This window comes from Malaclemys terrapin, chromosome 6 (assembly GCF_027887155.1).
Source record: "Malaclemys terrapin pileata isolate rMalTer1 chromosome 6, rMalTer1.hap1, whole genome shotgun sequence".
In the NCBI taxonomy this organism is placed as follows: Eukaryota; Metazoa; Chordata; order Testudines; family Emydidae; genus Malaclemys; species Malaclemys terrapin.
Window position 1 is genome coordinate 113,073,497 of NC_071510.1, and position 20,407 is coordinate 113,093,903.

A 20,407-nucleotide genomic window follows, 5' to 3' on the forward strand; every position below is an offset into this window, starting at 1 on the left:
TACAGGTCTCAAACCTGGCTCCAAAAGATTCATGGGAGTGGTCACATGCCAACCCTCCACCTGGTGGTCCGCTGACAATTGCTTACCTGGGACCCAGCAAGCCCAGCCCCAGTTTGAGGCTCTGTCCTGGAGGTGTTATTGGCAGAGCAATCAGCTGCTCTGGTTGGCCCACCAGCCCTGCTTAAGCCAGCAGCAGGAACAGGAAACTCTCTGAACAATGGGGCTTCACCCTGTTCTGGATTGATGCCTTGTGCTTCCTGCTCACCCCGGCTTGATTTCCTGGCCTCCTGACTCAGCATGACTCCTGGCTGCTCGTCGGTCTGATCTCCAGTTTGTCTCCTGTTTCTGACCTCCCTGTCTCATGACTCTGAACTGTGACTCAGACTACTAGGTCTGGCCACCCAGGACCCAGCTGTGTTACTAGGGAGAACCTGTTAAGCTGACATGTTAGGGACACAGATCTCTTATCACCAATATCCAGCTGCCGGAAAACAAGCATTGGTATCTGCAGCTGACTTGTTCATCCTGGTACTTTGGTTTAGCATCTTCCATCCAAGGATCTCAAAAGTGCAATAAAACCATTGCTGAATTGAGTCTTAAGACTCCTAAAAGTCAGCAAGGTATTCCTACTTCCATTTTACAGGTGAGGAACATGGAAGTTGACAGGTTAAGTGACTTGCCCAAGTTATTTAGTAAACTTTGGCAGAGCCAGGAATACAACCCAGCCGTCTTGACTCCTATTTCTGTGCTTTATTCACAAGGTCCTCTGAAATGTGTATCTCTTTGTTTCGTTTACTGTTAGCTTTACAGTGTTTCAAGTAACTGTGGAGGTGAAGCGGTAAAACTTAAGGATGGTTAGTTTTATTGGATGTAAGGGCCTAAATCCACAAAGGGACTTAGATGTTGTGATACTCAGCATTGCAACACCTAACTTTTAGGCCTCTAGAAAATTACCGAACGAATGCTTAGCTCCACAAGGCCTGAGTTAGGGCTGAATGGGAAGAGACAGGCACCTACAAACGAGATCCCACAAAAGCCAGTATGCTAGGGGGAGCCACCTACGCTAGCCAATGGGACATGCCAACTAGCGGGGGTGTATCCTAAGCCCCTCCCCTTTCCTGGAGATAGGCACCTCTCTCTGTTGTGATCCACAACCGGGAACCCTTCCCCTGGAGTCATGTGGCTTAGGTGCCTACATTTTTTCTTTTGAGAATGAGTTAAGTGCATCCTCCTTCAAAATGACAGGAGTATGAGGTGGTGCCGACCTCCTTTTAGCCCAGTGGTTAGAACACTCACTCACCTGGGATGTGGGAAATCTAGGTTCAATTCCCCCTTCAATCTGAGGTGAGAGAGGATGTGAGTAGGGGGGTCTCTTAGCTCCCAGGACCGTGCTCTAACCCCTGAGCAATGGAATAGGTGGGGCTCCCTCAGTCTCTCCTGTTGAAACTGTTCTGCTGTGAGTAAATAATTAGTCATTGGAACAGGAAGACTGGCCTGGGGGTGCCCTAACTACCAAGTTATAGTCACTCTCACTCTGGCTCAGTGACCATTTTGTGTAGGCGCCTCCTTCTCCAGCCAGATTTTGAATGGGACCAGATCGGGAGGTGGCCTTGGAGCATGCCTACTGGATTGGGCCCCACAGGTGAAATAGGCACTCCACTGTCTCTCTTCCTCTGGTTGGTGGATTGCACTTGGGAAATAGACCTCAGGCCATTGAGAAGCAAGGCAGTAGCTTGCATGCCCGGAGGCAGGGACTTAGGTGCCAAAGGAACGTTTACTGCAAAAATAAGTGCTGAGTAAGTTTAGGGTAAAACGGTAGCTGAGTGGGAGTTTTGTGGATGGCACTGGTGCCAAAAAATGGGACTTAGTCTAAACTCCAGACTTAGCACCTAGGCCCAGCTCCACTAAGGTACTTAGGTGCCTAAGGACTGAAATTGGCAAGGTCTGTAGAGAGGTCTACACATTACAGTCTCTAGGATGATCTCCATTCTGAACGTCAGATACAAGGTAAAGGCTGTCCCCGTCCCTCTGATGTTCAATAAGATAAAGAGAATGACACGTTTATTACTGATCACGTTTAACATTCTATTACAGGCTTATGAGTTCTAAACAGATGCTTATTTCAAAACCCCGTGCCCGTCTCTGATGCCATTTTCAATTTGTTCAGCATTTTATACTTGATGACAGAACGTCATGTGAACCCTTCTATTCCGCACATGCCTAGGAGGTTAAAGTTTTCTCAAGATTAAGGTAACAGAAGGAGTAGTTAATAAGGACCTTTCAAATGAGACCTTGCAAGTGGAGGCACTCAGCTGGTCCAATGCAAGAACCTACATAGAGATTTCATGATTTACTATTTTTTCCTCTCAAGCCCCATGACTTACTGTCAGAGGTGGGGGAGTCCCCAGGGTTGAAGAAGTGCTGCTACTGGTCCTGCCACTAAGAGAGGAGGAGGCGGCGGCTAGAAATAGGAAGAATCTCATTGTTAAATAGTTACTGCATTGCTCCTTGGAGGTGACTGCAGTGAGTAGTGGGCATAATTTGTCAGGTATGTTGGCATCCATCAGAATGAAGAGTAACATGCAAGATATTGTTGACATAGTAGCAAATCTTCCTTGTAGGATGCACTTTACTGGTACGGCATCTGCTACTACCAAGGATGATGAACCAACAATATCCACAAAGGGAAGCTGCCATATTTCAATTTGCTTTTCACTTCATATTTGAAATAGTAAAGAAATTGCTGTACTAGTTTTTTGAAACAGCATATACTAGATATAACCGCCAAAGCATTAACAAAATAAATAGGCATCGTTGGAAGAAAAGTGCAGAATTTCAAGGCCATTTAGTTTTTATTTATTTGGTAAAAAGCCCAGGTTAATCGTGTGCTGGAGTACTACATACCGTGTGTTACTATGTATTACCAAGATATTTGCTCTTTCAAAGGAGCAAGCAGACAATTGCAGACGGTGCCAGTTCCAGCCGAATGAAGGACTCAGTTGTGGCTGGTAGGATCAGCTTTGAAAAATGTCATCCGGATGCCCTGGCAACAGGTGGTCTCAGAAGGAGCTCCGGTTCCCAAAGGTGGACAGGATTTGAGTTATGGGCAAGGGGGAACTCCTTGTCAAGGGAGCAAACGGGCAAGCACAGAAAAAGAATGTTCAGAGATAAACTAATTGCTGCTGCGGAGGCAGGAGTGAGGGAGCTGAAGGCAGAAGCACCAGTGAGCAGCTTGAACATGTTCCAAGCCTAACGAAGGGAAAGAATTGTTGGAAAGTGATTAGGCCGAAAACAAAGTGCTTCAAAAACAAACCATGCGAGTCTGTCAACAAAAGCTGTCTCTGGCGTAACCTTTGGCTTTCTGGAACGGGTAGTCTCCATAGCTGGAGAGTGAAGGGCTGGTTGGAGAAAGATGAAGTAGTAGTTTTCCTGTTGAAATGAGACCTGATCAGAATACCGGTATGTTCAAGCAACTCATCAAGGAAAATATCTACTCAGAATCCTGAAGGGTTAAGTCCTTAAATGGTGTTCAGTATGATCACTTGGTATGTTCAATGATACACCCCACAGGAACGTAATGGCAAAGGTTTCCAGTCACTGATAGCCATCAGGTATTTGTTGCAGGTGACTTGCAGTGTTTCTGGAAGATGTTGGGGCAATGTCATGTTTCTGCCCGTTGTCCTTCTTTTCCCAAGACTCTCCCCCAGCCCCTGGACAATGATACACAAACAAGCATTAGCCTGAGCCGACAATAGAATTGCACCATCTGTGCGATCCCTCAGCTGTGGTTAATGGGAAGGTATGATAGAAGGTCACAAGGCAGCTAATTGCATTGTTGGTGTAAGTCAAATACATGCCCAGACTCAGCTGACAGGGTCTGCTATAAGCTACCAAGGCAGCTGCCTAGGGTGGCTGATTCTACCTGGGGTGGCAGGGCGGTCAGGCCAAACCTTCATGGTGCTAGACCTGGTGCTTGGACCCTGCCCCCTCCCCCCTTTTACTATAACCACTGAACCATCAGAAGGCTTGCCATACTCCCCTAGAAAACCCAATGCATACACCCACCCAGTTGAGAACCTCTGTTCTAGGTGATGGGAGGGACTGGTACACTGAAGTTTTGCCTTGGGTGGCAGATTTTCTTGAGCGGCCTCTGCACCTATCTGAAGTAAAGTTCAGGGCAGCAATAGGACAGTTTAAGGGAGCCCCCAAACCTCACATTATTCTTAGTTTTAAAGACTAACTTCCTACTGAGCACATATACATCTCCCTTTCTGGTTATTATGCCTCCTATCTTGCTCATCAGTACTGGGGACAGAGAGTCTGATGGTTGTGGAGGAAGGTACGGTATTTCCAAAGTCGTCTGCTGAGTCAGAAGTGTGACTTGCTTGAACCAAGAGGTCTGATTTCTCTGATAGTGTTTCTTTGTATTTACCGCAGTACCTAGGAGCCCTTGTCATGTCATTGTGCTAGGCGCAGTACAAACACAGAAGAAAGAACATCCCTGCCCAAGCTTCCAGCCTTTCCTGTTTGGCGACTGTAATGCACAGCATCTATGTTACGGTTAGTGGCCAAGAATTTAGTTACTTAGTACTGCTGTATTTCGAGTTTGAATTGTGGCACTGAAACACATGGTACAAAAGAGGATGAGCTACATAGCACTAATATAGGCTTGGTTGTTAAATTAAGACATCTCTCTTTTTAATCCATGTTCTAAGATAAGTTAGCACGCTCTATTTAAAGTGCATATAGTAAGTTTCCTTTTATAGATGTTTAGGAACTTGGTAGTATATGTATGAGATAAAAGCAGCACACTTAATTGCATTTAATGTTCACATTTTTGTGTTCTTGTTCAAAACCTACGTTTGAATAGTTACAGTGGGAAGATTTGTAAAGATTGTTCACAGATGCAGGATTTAAAAATATATACTTGCTGTAGGTATGTTGAATCATAAAATAAAGCTTGTAAGTAACTCCTGAAAGTTGAATAATATAAAAACAGAAGGGCTTACTTTGAATCAGTTTGCATCTTGCATCTGCTGAAATAATTTTAACAAAAGTTACTTTTTGGTATTAAAAACAGCTTAACATTGGTGCATGAGTTAGGGGTAGGGAGATGTGTGTGGGGGGAAGGAGATTCTGTATTTAATACCATGGCATTCCTTCAAAAGAATGTGTAAAACAGTATATTGTATGCATACTGACCATGCATTAATTGTTCAAGTCAACAACTGTCAAGTAGTAATTATCAAGAAAAGAGGTGCAGTACCTGGATGGTAGTAATGCTTCAGATACATTAACATAGGTGCTCTGATTACCATTGTTTACTTCCCTGCATCTCCCCTTCCCCCCCGAATTTTACTGGAAGTTACAACCCTTTTAACACCATACAACAAGCTTTCAATTAGACAGACCATGTATTTGAAGTATAAAATGTTCCAGCTTCCATAATTCTTTATTAAATATTTAACAAGTTGCATCATTTCATTACAACAACTTCATTTTGTCACATTGATCTTTTGCTGTCAGGAAAACAAACTACAATTTCCTTCACTTCTCTTAAGAAAATAAATGGAAAAAATGATTTTGTCCTTAAACAAAAACAAAAAACATTTTCCACTGTGTATCAAATCCAACCATACTTTAAAGCTATTTTGATTGTGAAAATGAGCATTATTTATAAGTAGTAGTTTTCAGTTTGTTTTTTTTAAATCAATTTTAATGTAGTTTTAGTATAATTTTAAATAGCCTCACATTCTGAGGCGTTTTACAATAAAAAGTTACGAAAGATCGTGAATTTCATCTGGAATGTTTGAAACTATTTTTCACCTTTGGAAGTAGTCATTTCAGGTTTAAATTTGAATAAAGGTCATAAGTTCACAAACACAGAGCATAGCAAAATCACCTTCTAGTGGTTTTATTTGGGTTCTGAGAATCATAACGTATTCACTATGGCATGGCTCTGCTAAAGCTGCATTGGAGACAAACTGCTCACAGTCCTCTTTAGGAGCCAATCCTGAACACAGAATTGATTAAAGAAGTATAAAAATGCATTACATATATGTACTACTGTATGTGAGTACACACTGTGTTTATATATGTATATATATATAGTGGTAAAAAAGAACAAAAGCTACATGGACGTTAACTGAAAGAGGAAAACATGACAAATGAAAGAGCAACGTAAGAAAATCCAGATGGCTTAGAAATATAGAGGCATGTGATTAAATATGGTTTGTGGGGGTGGTCACGTGATATGAATGTAATGTTATGTGTGCAGTATGACAGACCTGAGGGATATGTAACATTAATATGGGTTAGATTCCAGTTTTAGCAAAACAATTTTCCCATGCATTTCAAACATGTATCGCTTTTTAGTGCAACGTCTAACAGATGTCGGAAGAGAGTTTTTTTCCAAAATTCCATACAAGCAAAAGAAAAGACTTTTGCTATTAAAAACACCGTCATGCTTGTAAAATGTCCACTCTAGTAATTATAAGGGTTTTTTTCTTTTTCATCTTACCTATTAAAAATTCAATTTTGTATATAGTTGGGTATACTGTACTTATTTATATATATTTGAGAAAGTGGTCCAAACGTGTCACTTATTCCTCCCGGTTATAAATTCCAGAACACAAAGGGTAAAATCCAGGCCCCACTGAAGTCAGTAGGAGTTTTCCTATTGACCTCATCAAGGCCAGGGTTTCACTCAAAAGTATAAGAACAGATTAAATATCTCAGAAGTGAGATTTGCAAGTATGATACCGAACTCTGCAGTCTCGATCCCCAGTCAGTAAAGGCTAATCACATAACAGAGGTAGTGGATGTCTTTTGGGGGTAGTGGAGATTTTGGGTGGGGGGAGGGAGGAAATGAGATACTTGATTAGTCTGTAGAGCAGCATCCTCTGCTGGTTTGTCAGAAAATATTACAAGAGAGCACGCAGTTTGCCCTCCCTGCATGAGAAATTCAGAGATAGGGATGTCTTCTCTAGGATGAGAGATTTAAAAATAAAATTGAGTGAAATAACAAATTCGCTTTTTTTTTGGTTAACTTCAGTGGCAAGACAAAAGGAAGATAAATTTTCAGGAAGAAATTAGGTCCAGTCATAATGAGTTTCCATCAACTAGGAATAAACGCTGGAATTATGATATGTAACTGACCTGCCTCACAAGAGAGCCAGAGATATAAAAGACTTGATGTGAGCAAGAAATCACAATAATTTGGCCATTTAGAATCTTTTTAAAAATACAAATTCTACAAAAGTATCTGTTTTATGATTCAGTATTTGAATATTAAAGAAAGGCACCAAGTTAGAGCACAAGTCCAAATGGAGCAATTTCCTCATTAATTAAGGTTTAATAAATAAGAGAGACATTTAGCCACCTTTCCCTAGAAAGAGTCCTTCAAATACAGTATCAGGAATTCCGGAAGAACTTCTAAGAGGTTCAGTGCATTAGAACAGAAACTCCAAGAAATCTACTTTATATCCTAATAGTCAGTGCAAAAACAGCTTCAACATATACAGTTCTTAGTTACAAAGTAATCTCTAGAATAGAATCAAACTCCCTTATAGGTGCTGTTTTGCTGAAGCACACACTATGTACCTGGACCTCACACAAGTCATTCGCAAAACTGAAGACAATTCTCTGGGCTTAAAGAACAGATTCCACAGGTGGTAACAGCCTTTTGGCTGACACAAGGGGATTTCTACAGTAGGGTTTTTAGCCACTAAGGTAAGCTACCTTAGTGCAACATCTGCTTTGCACTGGTGCAGTGCATTTACACTAGAGGTTTGCAGCAGGGCAGCTACATCAAAACAACTTCACTGGTGGCTAAAATCCAAGTGTAGACAAGGCCAAGGATTGTGCTGCTCAGGAACTGCCTGTGAACGAACGAAAAAGAACTTCTAATATGCAACACGTAAGACTTGGTGCAATAAAGGGGTTAGACGAACAATTAACTTTTCACATTATAAATTTACCTTGGCAATAGCCGGGATTTGGAATACCAACTTTGGATCTCTTAGAGACCCTGACAAAAAGGGACAGACTCACTTCTACAGTAAGTGTTAAGTTCTCTGGATGCTAAGGGGCTGGGGGATATTTTTTGAGAAACATTTCTTGTACTTATTTTCCAACTCTGAGTACTTTCAGTGATTAAAAATACAAATTTTCTCCTTGGCAGGAATTTACCTCAATACAGTAATGTATACTGAAGTCTTTTGGAGTTTCTATTCTTAGTTTATGTGTAAGTGGATCTGAAAAGACGTTAGCCTAATTTTCTAAAAGCCTGGTCTTAAAAAGTTATGCTCCATTGTTTCATTTTGTGCAGTTATACAGAGCCTTTCATCTTTACACACAGATCTGAAGCCCATTTTGCAGATGGGGAAACAGGCACAGAATTTAAATGACTCAACCAAGGAGTCACAATGAGAGTGATGGCAGAGTTGGGAATTTAACCCAAGTCCTGACTCCCAATTCCCCCAGCCTAACTGCTAAACTACACTTTCCCTTATTACACAAGCGTTAGTTTATATTTCAAGTCTATAGCACAAACTTCATAGTAGTCCTTGGAATAAGGTTCTGTTACATGGCACTGAAGCAAAATGTTGCCTCCAAACATACAAAAATTCTTCCAGTTAAGACATTGTTTTTAAAAAAAAAAAACTGACTGTGGAGTATGACAGATTTTTAAAGGCAATTCCATGTTCTAGCTACAGAAGTTTGGCATGTAGATACACATTAGAAAGATCAGATCCCACTCTCTAAAAGCGTAAGAGGCTATCAATATAGTGTTTTACATCTATTCAGATCTAGCCCACTTCATTCTCATGTCTAGATTTTCAGCTCACCAGATGGAAAAAAAGGAATGTCTGAAAATAAAATTAATATAGAAAGGGAATTAACCTTAATCTACATTCAAATGAGAAGGTTCAAAACTTCTTCATGCACCTATTGACTCTTCAAACTTTTGTGAGCAAACTGAGGCTGCATCCCAAGCCAGGCAAAGTTTGACAAATTAGCATTTGCTGAATGTTATTAGCTTTGATGAGTTTTGCTAAATTAGCTCTCATGGCTAGTTAATACTTATTACACTCCCTGCCTGCAACTGCTGCCGAATGCATTGCTGGTAGCGGATTGCATGTGCCAAATAAAAGAAAATAAAATAAAAAAAAGCTCAGTTCTTGGCAATAAGGGGTGAAATTGTTTCAGATATTCTTGCACTCTGTCATCTTGCTTGTGAATAAGTATTAGTCGGGTTCTTAGAAAAAACAACAAAGTGTGTTACGTAGATGGACAAAAACTCACAAAGCCGAACATAATCAAATTGTTGAATGCATACCCTCAAACCTACCCTACTACTATGTTAACCATTTAACTTCAGTGGATCAAATGCAAGTCTTCTCTTTTGCCTTTAATCTATCACACAACAGATACAACTCAGGCATTATAGTTTAAGCATGCAACATGTCATAGGTAACAAAATTGATTAGATAACTGTATATATTAAATAAATCTTTGTGATTGAATAAAAAAAATCACAAAAACAATTGGTGAGAACATGTCTGCAGGCCCAGCTCTACATCTGGTTTTTATACAGCAGCAGCAGCAGCCAAATTCACAATTGATAGATATTGCACCCGAAAGACATGTGCAGTGAGAAGGAATATAATCACATTAATGTTTATGATAAAAAACAGATATGACCTCCATGTGTTACATAAAGTGCCTTTAGAGTTGGTGCAGTTGGAAACAAACAAAAAAACCCAACCTTGTTCTTTAGGTATCATTAGCAAATGCATACAAACAGGAAACAAAACAGATCTGGTTTCCACAGTTCCAAATCAAGCAGTGGCAGGTTGCCTCCATTGCAAATAGTAAAGAAGAAAGGATAGTAAAAGAATCACTGTACGAAGTTAATGACAGGGTTAAGCATTTTTCCCTATAATGATAATGCCGACCCTATCCCAAAATGTTTTATAGTACACATAAATATTACCAAGAAATAATGAGGTGATTTCTTTATTGACCGTGAGATTTGGCATGCTATGTTATGATCCTCTCTCAGCTTGTAACTATTCTATTGATTTATACAAAAATGTAACATCCAATCTGTACTTTTTCTTCTGGGTACAGAAAATATTAATGTGCTCAATGAAAAGCTTTTAGATTTGCCATTAATATATTCCATCTGCAGAAAATTTCTCACATCAGTTACTCCAGCTTTTCTAATAGGTTGGGGGGACAAGGCTCAAAATGCATGTTGAAAGTAAAAATGCCACTGGCATCAAGTCTGGTATGAAATTAAGATAAGAAAAAATGCTCATTTTTCCAAGTAGATGACATTTTTAATTGTGATGAAATAAAATCTGAAAATGTCTAAATCATTTAAAAAGTAAACATGAGTTGTAATACTATACCTGTAAAGTGATTAATTCCATTCATTGTCATTAGAAAGTATGTAAAATATTTATTAAGGGCTTTGCCTACAGAGGCACAACATAAATAGAACAAGTCCTGCTGAAATGTAATTAGAGTACATGTCAACCAGTTGGTGATTTACTGTGGAAATATCAGAAATGTTATCCACAGGTTGTAGTTCAAATTTCTGAATTTAGGCAACTGCACTGTAGAAGAGTTTGCTCCATGAACCAACATTGTGCAACTGTTCTGCCATTGTCACTTGTTAATGTCCATTAGGCAAATTCAACAGTTCAAGCAGAACTTGCTCGATGGGAAAAAAAAGTAGCTGTTTTAATCCACTCCTTCAAATCCTTGAGCATTTTCAACTGCCATAAGAAGCTTCTCTCGTAAATCTTCAAAAGATTCATAAGGAGGTAAGTCAAGGCGATTAAAGCTGAAATCGAAGGGGGAAAAAGTATCATTTGATAATCAACTTAAAGTAAAAAAAAAAAGTATACGGAGGTCAAATAATTTGGAGGCCTCATCAGGGGTGTGTTATCCTCTTGTCTAAATGGAACCAGCTACATATTTCCTTGTTCTCTTGTACCCCTGCTAATAACTCTGGTTGCTCTGAAGTTGGTATCCACAGATAACCAGCCCTTTCTTCCAATTCAGACCTGAGAGTGGAAAATTGTTCACCTCTACTTGGAAGAGAAAAAATAATGTATTTTTAATGGTTTCTTTCTATAGGAAACCCGGCTTCAGACAGAGTTGTATCAGTTCCAAAGACTCAACAGAGATGCACTGAATTTAAAGGTCAGATGCTCATTTTCCCTCTAGGGGAGTGGGAACAGCAACAAAAAACAGAGAGAAGGCTCTTTGAAAACATCCTTGATAATTTAATAGATAACAGAAATTGTTCTGTAAGTAAGTTCAGCCTCCTGCTATAGAATTCTGTAGGATGGTTCAAAAACCTATGGAAAGGTGATTCCTATTAAATGCTGTAAGTTTTATTTTCTATAGAACGCCAAAGAATTTAAGCCCCATTTATTTTATAGGGCTTCCATACATGGAAAACATTCACAATAATTAATCTTTTGGTTCTTTTTTTGCTTCACAGATTCTCAGGGCCTGTCATCTGAGTTTTATGGATGTGTCTGGCTAACTTAAATTAAGTCAATTGGGCTGAGGCCTCCGCTTTTCAGTGAATTGTCTGACAAGGCAGGGGCAGATGGAGCTTATGGAACCAGCTGCTCCTGGGCACATTTTTTTTTCCTGTGGTTGTGCTTTGTTGGCTCTCAGATTTTCACAGAGCTCATTCAATCCACTTTCCAAGGAAGAGAATAAAAGTCATTCACCGAAACTGAACCCAGGCATGCGGTGATGAGAGTAAAAGCTGCCTGCAAAAGTAGGACTGGTTGGGGGAGAGAGGGAGGAAGGGAACAAGAGATTTTTGAAGTAGATTCTATTTGTACAATTGCCAGTCCCTCTTTCCCATGTCACGTATTTGTTTCCATTCATTAGGTTCTCAGAGAGAGAGGAAGGGGTAGTAATTCTGTAAGACATATGAAACAAGGGACAAAATAGTAATGTACTTCTAATGCGAGGCACTTTTGTTCCTTTCCTCGTGCCTCTCAGAAGCACTGTCCCCCTCTCTGTACAATCTACCTTTCACTGTAAATAGCCCCATGCACTATTCTGTATTGTTCAAATCTCACCATTTCTATCAAGCGACAGAGCAAACTTTAGGATGCCAACACCTACAAGTGTTTTCATATTAATTTAAAACTAGTATTTTTATGGAGAGAGGGAAAGTGATCCAGTCAGAAGATTCACCCAGCATAATAATGATATGGCAAAAATGTGGGACTTGATCATCAAAGGTGTCGAGTGCTCTGACCCCAATACAGCAAAACACTTAGTCATGTGCTTCAAGTGATGTGGTGGATCAGGTCCCACTGCTCTGTACCTTGCAGGATTAAGCCCTTATCCATTTGAAAAAGGTAAATTATATTAGAGACACAAAAAAGTCTTCTAGCAGAAGGGATTAAAACGGTTATAGAAGACACTTCCATCTCATTAGCACACTGGTTTAATTGCCAAGTGCTTAAGGCAATTTGCAGACTAATGGGTTCCTTCAAATTTGATAGAAAATTAACAGCTGCTGTACAGGAGTAGCAATTGCTTGAAATAAGGTGAAAAAGCTTTCAAGTAGAATCCCTTCTGTGCAACAAATACATTAAAACATATCAGCTATAGCCCAAGAGAACTATCTCCCAACTTTAAGGGACAACTGGATCACCGTCACATAGAACAGAAATTCTTTACCGAAAAAAAAGTATGTATGATTTAAAGTGGCTTAAGTGCATCTACATTAGGGGTTTGCACCTATTAGTTTTCTAACATAGATCAGCTTTTAATGTGTTGAAGGACAGGATTAAACAAAGAACCTTTTGGAAACTAAGAGAAGTAGTTATAACAGACCGAAGTTGAGCTGGCTAGTTCCTGGAATTTTGTCGGTTCCATGCCGGCTGCAGTTTGAGAGCAGATAATTCTAAACTCCTTGAATGTTTAGAACCGTGGCAGTGAATGCACAAGGTTGTAGATTATCCCATTTATAGAAAACTGTCTCTATAGCACAAAGGCATGATCCTAAGATAGAGTATGTTCCTGTCAAATTTGGTCACCAGTATCCATCCTTTCTTGGCAGTGTAACAATCCATAAACTCCTTAATTTTATGTTTTCATTACTCACCATGTGTGAGCTCTGGGCAATTTTTCAGGACTTCCCCATTGCTCTATTGTAAACAGCTGAGGACCATTTGAACCTGGACAAAGAGTAAAAAATCCCCACAAGTATAGTTTAAGCACTGGATTTTAGATAGACTACATAAATGCTATAACTCAAAATTAAATGTTTGAAAATTATAGGCTAAATCCTCGGCTTGTATAATTGGTAGACTGCACTGACGTGAAAGTACACGTTAAAGAAGATAAGTATCTGGCCCTATATTTATAAATACTGTCTACTCATTATTCCATACAGTTAATTTTAGGTGCAGTGTATATAATGCCACAAAATAAGTACACATTAACACTGCAACAGTGATGTACTTGTGGGCTTCCAATCAGCACAGCAGCGGCCATATGTACGCACCCTTTACCCTATCAAGGTTATTCTTGCAGAGAGCAAGAACGCGCCCTCCACAGCTGCTGTCATAAAGCCTCCATAGGTTTTTTTGGGTTGGGAAGGAGCAATTCAACGGACACTGGAGTGAAAACTTCCATCTTGTAATAACCCTGTCGTGCATAGGTTGTCTTGCTGGCCCATTATCCTACTCAGAATTGGTCCAACCCATTTCAAAGAGCAAAAATAAGAAGTTTTTAGTGCTAAACATCCTTAAGTACCTTCAATTTTTAACTCACCATAAAGTTCAGCAAATCCATTCATAGGCACTCGTGATGTCCCAGTAACAAACTGCAACAACCGGATACGCTTTTCAGCGTCCATCAGTAAGACAGCCTAGTCACAAACAGAGAGAGTCAGCAGGCTGTATCACATAATACAACAGTGTGTGCAGGCATCAGGTGGATTTCAAAAAAAAATTCATTTGTATTGTAGCACAAGAACTAGATAGATAACTTCAAAGGTTGGAGAGTCTTACAGTATTTTCTTTGGCTGGCGTGATATCAGCCTTTCTAGTCTTAGATAAAGAGACTCTTCTCTCAACTGCCATTAGCCCAAAACAGCCCAGTGCTTTGGCAGCAGTTGGGAGTAGTACACGTTACTTCAGTATTTTGGATGAGTTGACTTTCCTTTTGGTACAATCAGTAAAAATAGTTACTTACCTGTAAAATACTCCTGGGGGAATTCTGCACCAAAAAAATTAAAAATTCTGCACACAATATTTTAAAATTCTGAAAATTTTATTTGTCAAAATAACACTATATAATTACTCCAGTTTCAATTATTTTGGTAATTTATTTCAAAATACCTGTCAGCAAGTATGTCTGTAATAATACAGACACACACACAAAATCTCCTCCAGGAGCAGAAAGTTAAACCCCTACGACAACCCAGTTCCTGCCTTTCTGCCCCCTTCTTCCCCCCCAGAGCCCATCTGGGGGGGCCCCCCGGCCCAGACACCCTTAACCCCTCCCCCCCCCTACACGCTCCCCCCCCAGGGATCCAGAGGGAGAAACAGTTTGATTCTGGGTCTTGGGCTTGCACAGAGTTTCGTGTGCGCCGCCTCCTTCCTTCAGAGCATGCTGGGAACTGCAGCAGCTGGGAACCCTCCAGGTCCCTCCCCCTCCCGCCTAGCCTTGTCTTCTATTTGCGAGCTGGGCTCTGCCAGGTCCAGCAGCCCCTAGTGGCAGCCAACATCTCTGTAGCCTATTCTATGGGAAAAAAGGAAGTTCTGTGTGCCCAACATTAATTTCTGCAAAATTCTGCATTGTGTAGTGGTGCAGAATTCCCTTGGAGTAGTATAATAACTGTTGTTCTTCAAGATGTGTTGTGCACAATTACATCCCACCATAGGCCCCTGCACAATCACTTAAAGAAGACAGATATATATAAACAGCTGCAGCAAGCAAAGTGTATGAAATGAATCTTCCTAACAGAAGTCGCAGAAAAGCAAATGACAGAGATTCCTTAAAACTGTATAATGCAATTCCTTGCTACTATCTTCTACGATATAATTTGATTAGATTCACTTAACTGGATGTGCTAAATTTGCTGTAGTCAGATCGCAGAGAAATTCTATATTTTACATCAAATTATTCCCTAAGGTATTGTTTTGCTTTATGTTCTACCCAAGTAGGCACAAGTGCTCACATTTATTTAAGCTAACACTCCTGCCTCCCTGACAAAACAGCTCAATATTTAGCAAGTACAGGTGTATCTTGAAGTGAAAAATTAATGAATGAGGCAAAGAACAAGATCTGAGAGAATCAAAATGACCGCATAAACTGCTGAAGCTGCAAAATCAAACCAGTATCGTGGGTTAGCTCCCTATGCTGCTACGAACATCAGAGCAACACGTGAAAGGGAAACTAGATTGGGAGAGCGGAGGGAGAGGGTCAAAAAGGAGACATTCTTGAAACATTATGCACAAAAAGCATAACAGTAAAATTGAAGTGCTCATGTCTATACAAAGGGCTTTTGGGAGGAGGGGGTGTGCTACAACAAGGCTAACCTTAGGATGATTTAAATTGGGAGGAAGAATCAGTGCTGAAAGAAAGCAGCATGGAAAGAAACAGATGTGGCAGCTGATAGCCAATTAGAGCCAAGCTCGCTATGTGATGAACAAAACAAAGACAAACAAAGTGTGACTTTGGGCTGTATGTGCAGAGGCATCAAATCAGGGGAAGAGGAAATAGCCCCTCTCTACATGTCTATGATGCGACTGTACTCTTCGTTATCAAGGAAATATTAAGAGAACTAAGTGTGTTAGCTAGGCTAAGTAATGATCACAGGGAGACACAATGAACTCTGTCAACCAACAAAAGAAGAGCGGTAGTTATTATCCGGTGTGTGTAGAAGATACTGTTTGGTGTTTTCATGGAGAAAAAACCCAGACTTCACACCAAAATGTACATCATACAGTGCAGCATTCCTCTCAGAAATAGAAGGATCATGAGAAGAGTAGGGTAAATAGTATTACCTTCCAGTACCACTGGATGACAGGATGATTTGGGCAGTAACCATTCTTGTAGATTGTGTGTTGTCTCCAGTCGTTAACATCAACATCGCCAAGGCCACACATTAATAACTAAGTATGGATGTAATTGTTAAGATTTTAATAGAAAATGGTGCACAAAGGAAAACAATATCTACACAAAACAGTGTTAACCCCTCCCTCCGCGGTCTCCTTTTAAACTGGTAGGCAGTGCTTATACAAATACAAAGGGAAGCTCTCCTATCTTTAGTAGAGTTCCTGGAGAATGTTGACCTGTGCACCCCACTAAGACGAATGTAATTAGTATGTACACTCAATGAGACAGGGGCCACATCTGTCGCTGAATCAGCAAGTTCTGAACATGCTTAAGGACCTAGCTCAATCTGTGCAGACATGTTTGTTTCCTCCCCTCCCCCCGATTTAATGAAAAGCACCTCTCTCCACTCTAATCATGATGATATAAAACACACATTCAACCAGACCAAATAATTAGAGAGAAAAATCTACCCAGTCCTTCAAATCCATTCATACAGCATTCACTCCAGAATCTAGCATTTCTAAGAATAATATGCAGTATTGATCTACTGTCCACAAAACAAAGTCATGTAAAGCTACTAACCTCCAACTCATTTTCATCAAAAATTTTAATCAAGTCTATAGGAAGGAGTTCTGTGAATCCCTGAAAGAAAACAAAACAAAACTAATGTCTTCTCAAAAATAGATTTATAGTATCTGGTTTTCATTTGGCAGACATTTCTTAATTTTAGAGCAAACTCCCTCAACATGAACGTACACTTCCATACCAGATGGTGAATATTATATTGTGGCATGGAGATTTTATTTATTTATTTTTTAAGACAAGGATTTTTCAGTTCAACAGGCCTATGGTGAGTAGAATTTCTGTCATCTTCTACAACCCAAACCACTATGTGGTTTCCATAAGACTAAGAATGAAATTATTCTAGTTAGTGAATTAATGGGAGGGAGGAACTGACTGAAGCCAGACACTCTGCAGTAGCAATCCTTGTAATCTTCTAGAAGCCAGAGCCTGAAAAATGTGCAGCAATGGACAGAACTGCAATGAAATTTGAAACACACAAGGGAGAATTAAAGGTAGGATCTGTGGATCGCTGGGTTCCAGGATCCATGGTTGCAGGGCAGCATGGCACAGAAGTAATCACTGCTGGCTAGGGAGGAAAAGAAGGGTTTTGAGAATGGAATATAGTTGGTGGTCACAATAGAAAGGTAATGTTAGGATCATCAGTTAGAAGTTCATGTTGCTTAATTTTAAGGCCTTGAAAATCTTTTACGTTGAAAGAGAATGAATATGACAGGAGAGGAGCCATAAAAACGTTTTCAGGATATTACTGATTTTTTCTAAACACTAGAATTTTGGGATACAGCAAGATTTCCCATCCATAACTTTTAGGCCTGACAAGTCCATGCAAAAAAGATGACTCTTCCTCTACCACAATAAATTGAGAAGATTATTTGGCAGAAAACAACTAATGAAGCTTACCTCCAAGAAAGCGTTCATTTGTTTCTGAACTCTGTTTACAAACCTCCACTGGATGACTAAGCTATAGCAGATAAAAAAAACAAAAAACACTTTTATTAGAAGATATAAACAGAATGTTTAATGATCTCACCTATTCTAATGTTTTCAGTTTCTCATTTATAGCTTCAGTAATCATTCATCAAACACTGATATAAAATAAACAGAGCAAACGAAGGGAAAAATGCCTCCAATTTATGCTTGAGTTTGGATGTCTACTGAGCATATGAATATGTGTATCTCTTCATTAACTGCTCAAATTTCCATGAGAAGACATGAGGTGCTGAAAAAAAAAATCACCAATGAGCATAAAAAAAAATATTCCCAAAGAATAGCTTACATTTAAATGGCTTTGGACATATGTTTAAAAATCTTTAGATATGACCCTTCCATATCATTAGGAGGTTTGCAGTAAAAGTGCAGAAGTTAAATGAAATTAATCTTTTTGTTCCTATGGAGATTAAATTTATTTTAAGTAGAACATGGTGAAACAACTTGGTCTCTGATTGAAATAGCCTAGAAAACTCTAAGTTTTTAAAAAAATGGGGCCTTCAAGGTAGACTCTAAGATTATTATTTATCCTTATTTTTTTGGCAGCTGAAGAAATAGTCTGTCTTTCAAAAGCACTGAAAGACCCAGGAGTTCCTAGATACTTAAATATGGATTTAAGGTCCTAACTTCAGGCACCCATTTTTAAAAGTCTTAGCTTCTATGTTTTACACATATAAAGTGAATTTGGGATAGTAAGTCATCCCATTAATTCAATTAAAAAGCAAAACTTCTGAAAGTTTTGCCTACAGCCTGAATTTCCATTATCAACTTTCTAGTGCTACTTGTTTTGTGGCTGAAATCTGTATTACTATTATGATTGCATACCGTCGTCCCATGATAAAAATTACTACTGCATTTAACTATATGAGTGGTCAAGAGAAGGTATACATTATACTGATGGATTATTACTTTAGAACATTGTAGTATTTTTATAAGAGTATTTAGTAAAAGAGTACTATTTTAATGAATTCAAACAATTCATTAAAATAGAATTCATCTGAGTGTGATTTAGGACCAAAAGAATGAGAGTTTGGAACTTCTAACAATTTTCTACAGATTAAATGAATTTATGCAGAAATTATATCTACAGACAATAGCACTGATACATCCATCTGTGATAAAACAAGGAATTCAGTTTTTGGGAAGGGCTTTTTGTTTGTTTTTTGATTTAATAAGAATACTGAGCCTCAGCATCCCCTAGGAAGGACTGTAAAATGATTTAAATAATCTGCAAACAATAGTCACTATTATATTTAAACAATCTACACTGCCACCAACGTGTACAGAAACTCAAGCATTTATGCTGCTTGTGTTACAATACTAAATCACTTCTGCATTAACATTTTGTGTCTTTTTGAATAACACTTTATAATTCCAATTCCTTCCTCATTCCTTCCCTACATTCACAAGCACACACTCTTGATTATTGTGAACATATAATTAATATAGGGTTTGTTTAAGAGGTACATTTTAGTTATCAGGCAGGCTTGTGAGCAGCTATTGGTTTGTATGTGTTTTTTTTTTGTGGGTAGAGAAGGTGAGGAAGACGAAGGTGTAGTTTATATTTTCATACATAATAGCTTGAGTATTGTTAGTGTAATGGAGAATACAAATTATTTCTATGTTCTGGGAGGAGTGGGGGGAATCCCAGTGGAATTTTATGACAGGATTTTTTCAGATATGCTAATTATTTCCATATGAGTGTACAACCAGGAAATGAGGAAGTGTACAAGTAAAAGCTACCCATTCCACATCTCTGAGAATAACTTGAATATGTGAGTCAACACAGGAAGAACCTTGGTGCAAGCAGAATTCAGTTGTGCAAACTTTCACAACATAGCCCTAGATTTTCAAGGAGCTTTTCTTTATTGCTCAGTATTAAGAAGAAAGAGAAAATAAATGCTTATGGCACCTAATTTTATGCGTCTGCAAACACAATAGTCAGGAAAAATAACATGCCTTCAATCAAGTAAAAACAATTAGGCTTGTAGATATATTTCAGATATGAAGAGCAGCAACAAAAAAGAATTCATAAAAACAGAGAAGAAAATAGAATTTCTAATGCTTTTCCCATGAGAGTCACTCAGTACACTGGAAAACTGCAAACAATATAAAGGAAAAGAAGTAGCAACTATTCATTTTACAGGTTCCAATTCAATATGTTACTTAAGCATGTGCCTAACTCTCATGCATCTTGCTGAATCATGACCAGAATGCTGAACAAAAAGTTATAAAATACTACGTAAGTAAAAAGAGTTTTGTTTATGCGTGCTTGTTAATAGATTAATTAGAGCTTTACTGTTAGCCTATTCAATTAAGATACAATAAGCAATCTAGTCTAATATCCATTTCCATCCATAGTAAATTTGACTTCAGATGGTAGTGTTTAGATCTGGACTTTCTTTTGGTTTAGAATTTATACCCTAAAGTCTAGTATTAATAATGGCAAAACCCAGAATGGATAGATACCCAGTCTTGAAAGTACTACCTGCCAAAACATCCAGATAGCTTTTAATACATTCCATGAATTGGGTTGATTAATCTTGGTTGTACTTTCTACAGTGATTAAAAATGATAAAATTCAAACCAGCAAAACACTAATACTCAGACAAGTCATGTTAGTAAAAAGGATTTTTCTACTTAATGATCAGTTGTCTGTAGCGTTTATGCTACACACTGTAATATCTTAGCAGGTTACGTTCCAAAAAGCATGCTATTG

The 20,407-nt window shown here is 38.9% G+C and overlaps 1 protein-coding gene across 10 annotated transcripts in view; it reads right to left on the minus strand.

Annotated features, from left to right (window-relative positions):
* Nucleotides 1-5,433: 5,433 nt before the first annotated feature.
* Nucleotides 5,434-20,407, minus strand: part of NEDD4L (NEDD4 like E3 ubiquitin protein ligase) — a 347,299-nt gene continuing 332,325 nt past the window's right edge. For all 10 annotated transcript variants that reach the window (XM_054032687.1, XM_054032690.1, XM_054032689.1 and 7 more), the window contains 6 exons: nucleotides 17,602-17,662; nucleotides 16,702-16,761; nucleotides 16,068-16,175; nucleotides 13,828-13,924; nucleotides 13,157-13,229; nucleotides 5,434-10,855 (listed from right to left, as the gene is read on the minus strand). In XM_054032687.1, the coding sequence (XP_053888662.1) occupies nucleotides 10,753-10,855; nucleotides 13,157-13,229; nucleotides 13,828-13,924; nucleotides 16,068-16,175; nucleotides 16,702-16,761; nucleotides 17,602-17,662 (502 nt within the window). In that variant the 3' untranslated portion in view covers nucleotides 5,434-10,752. The remainder of the gene's footprint in view (nucleotides 10,856-13,156; nucleotides 13,230-13,827; nucleotides 13,925-16,067; nucleotides 16,176-16,701; nucleotides 16,762-17,601; nucleotides 17,663-20,407) is intronic.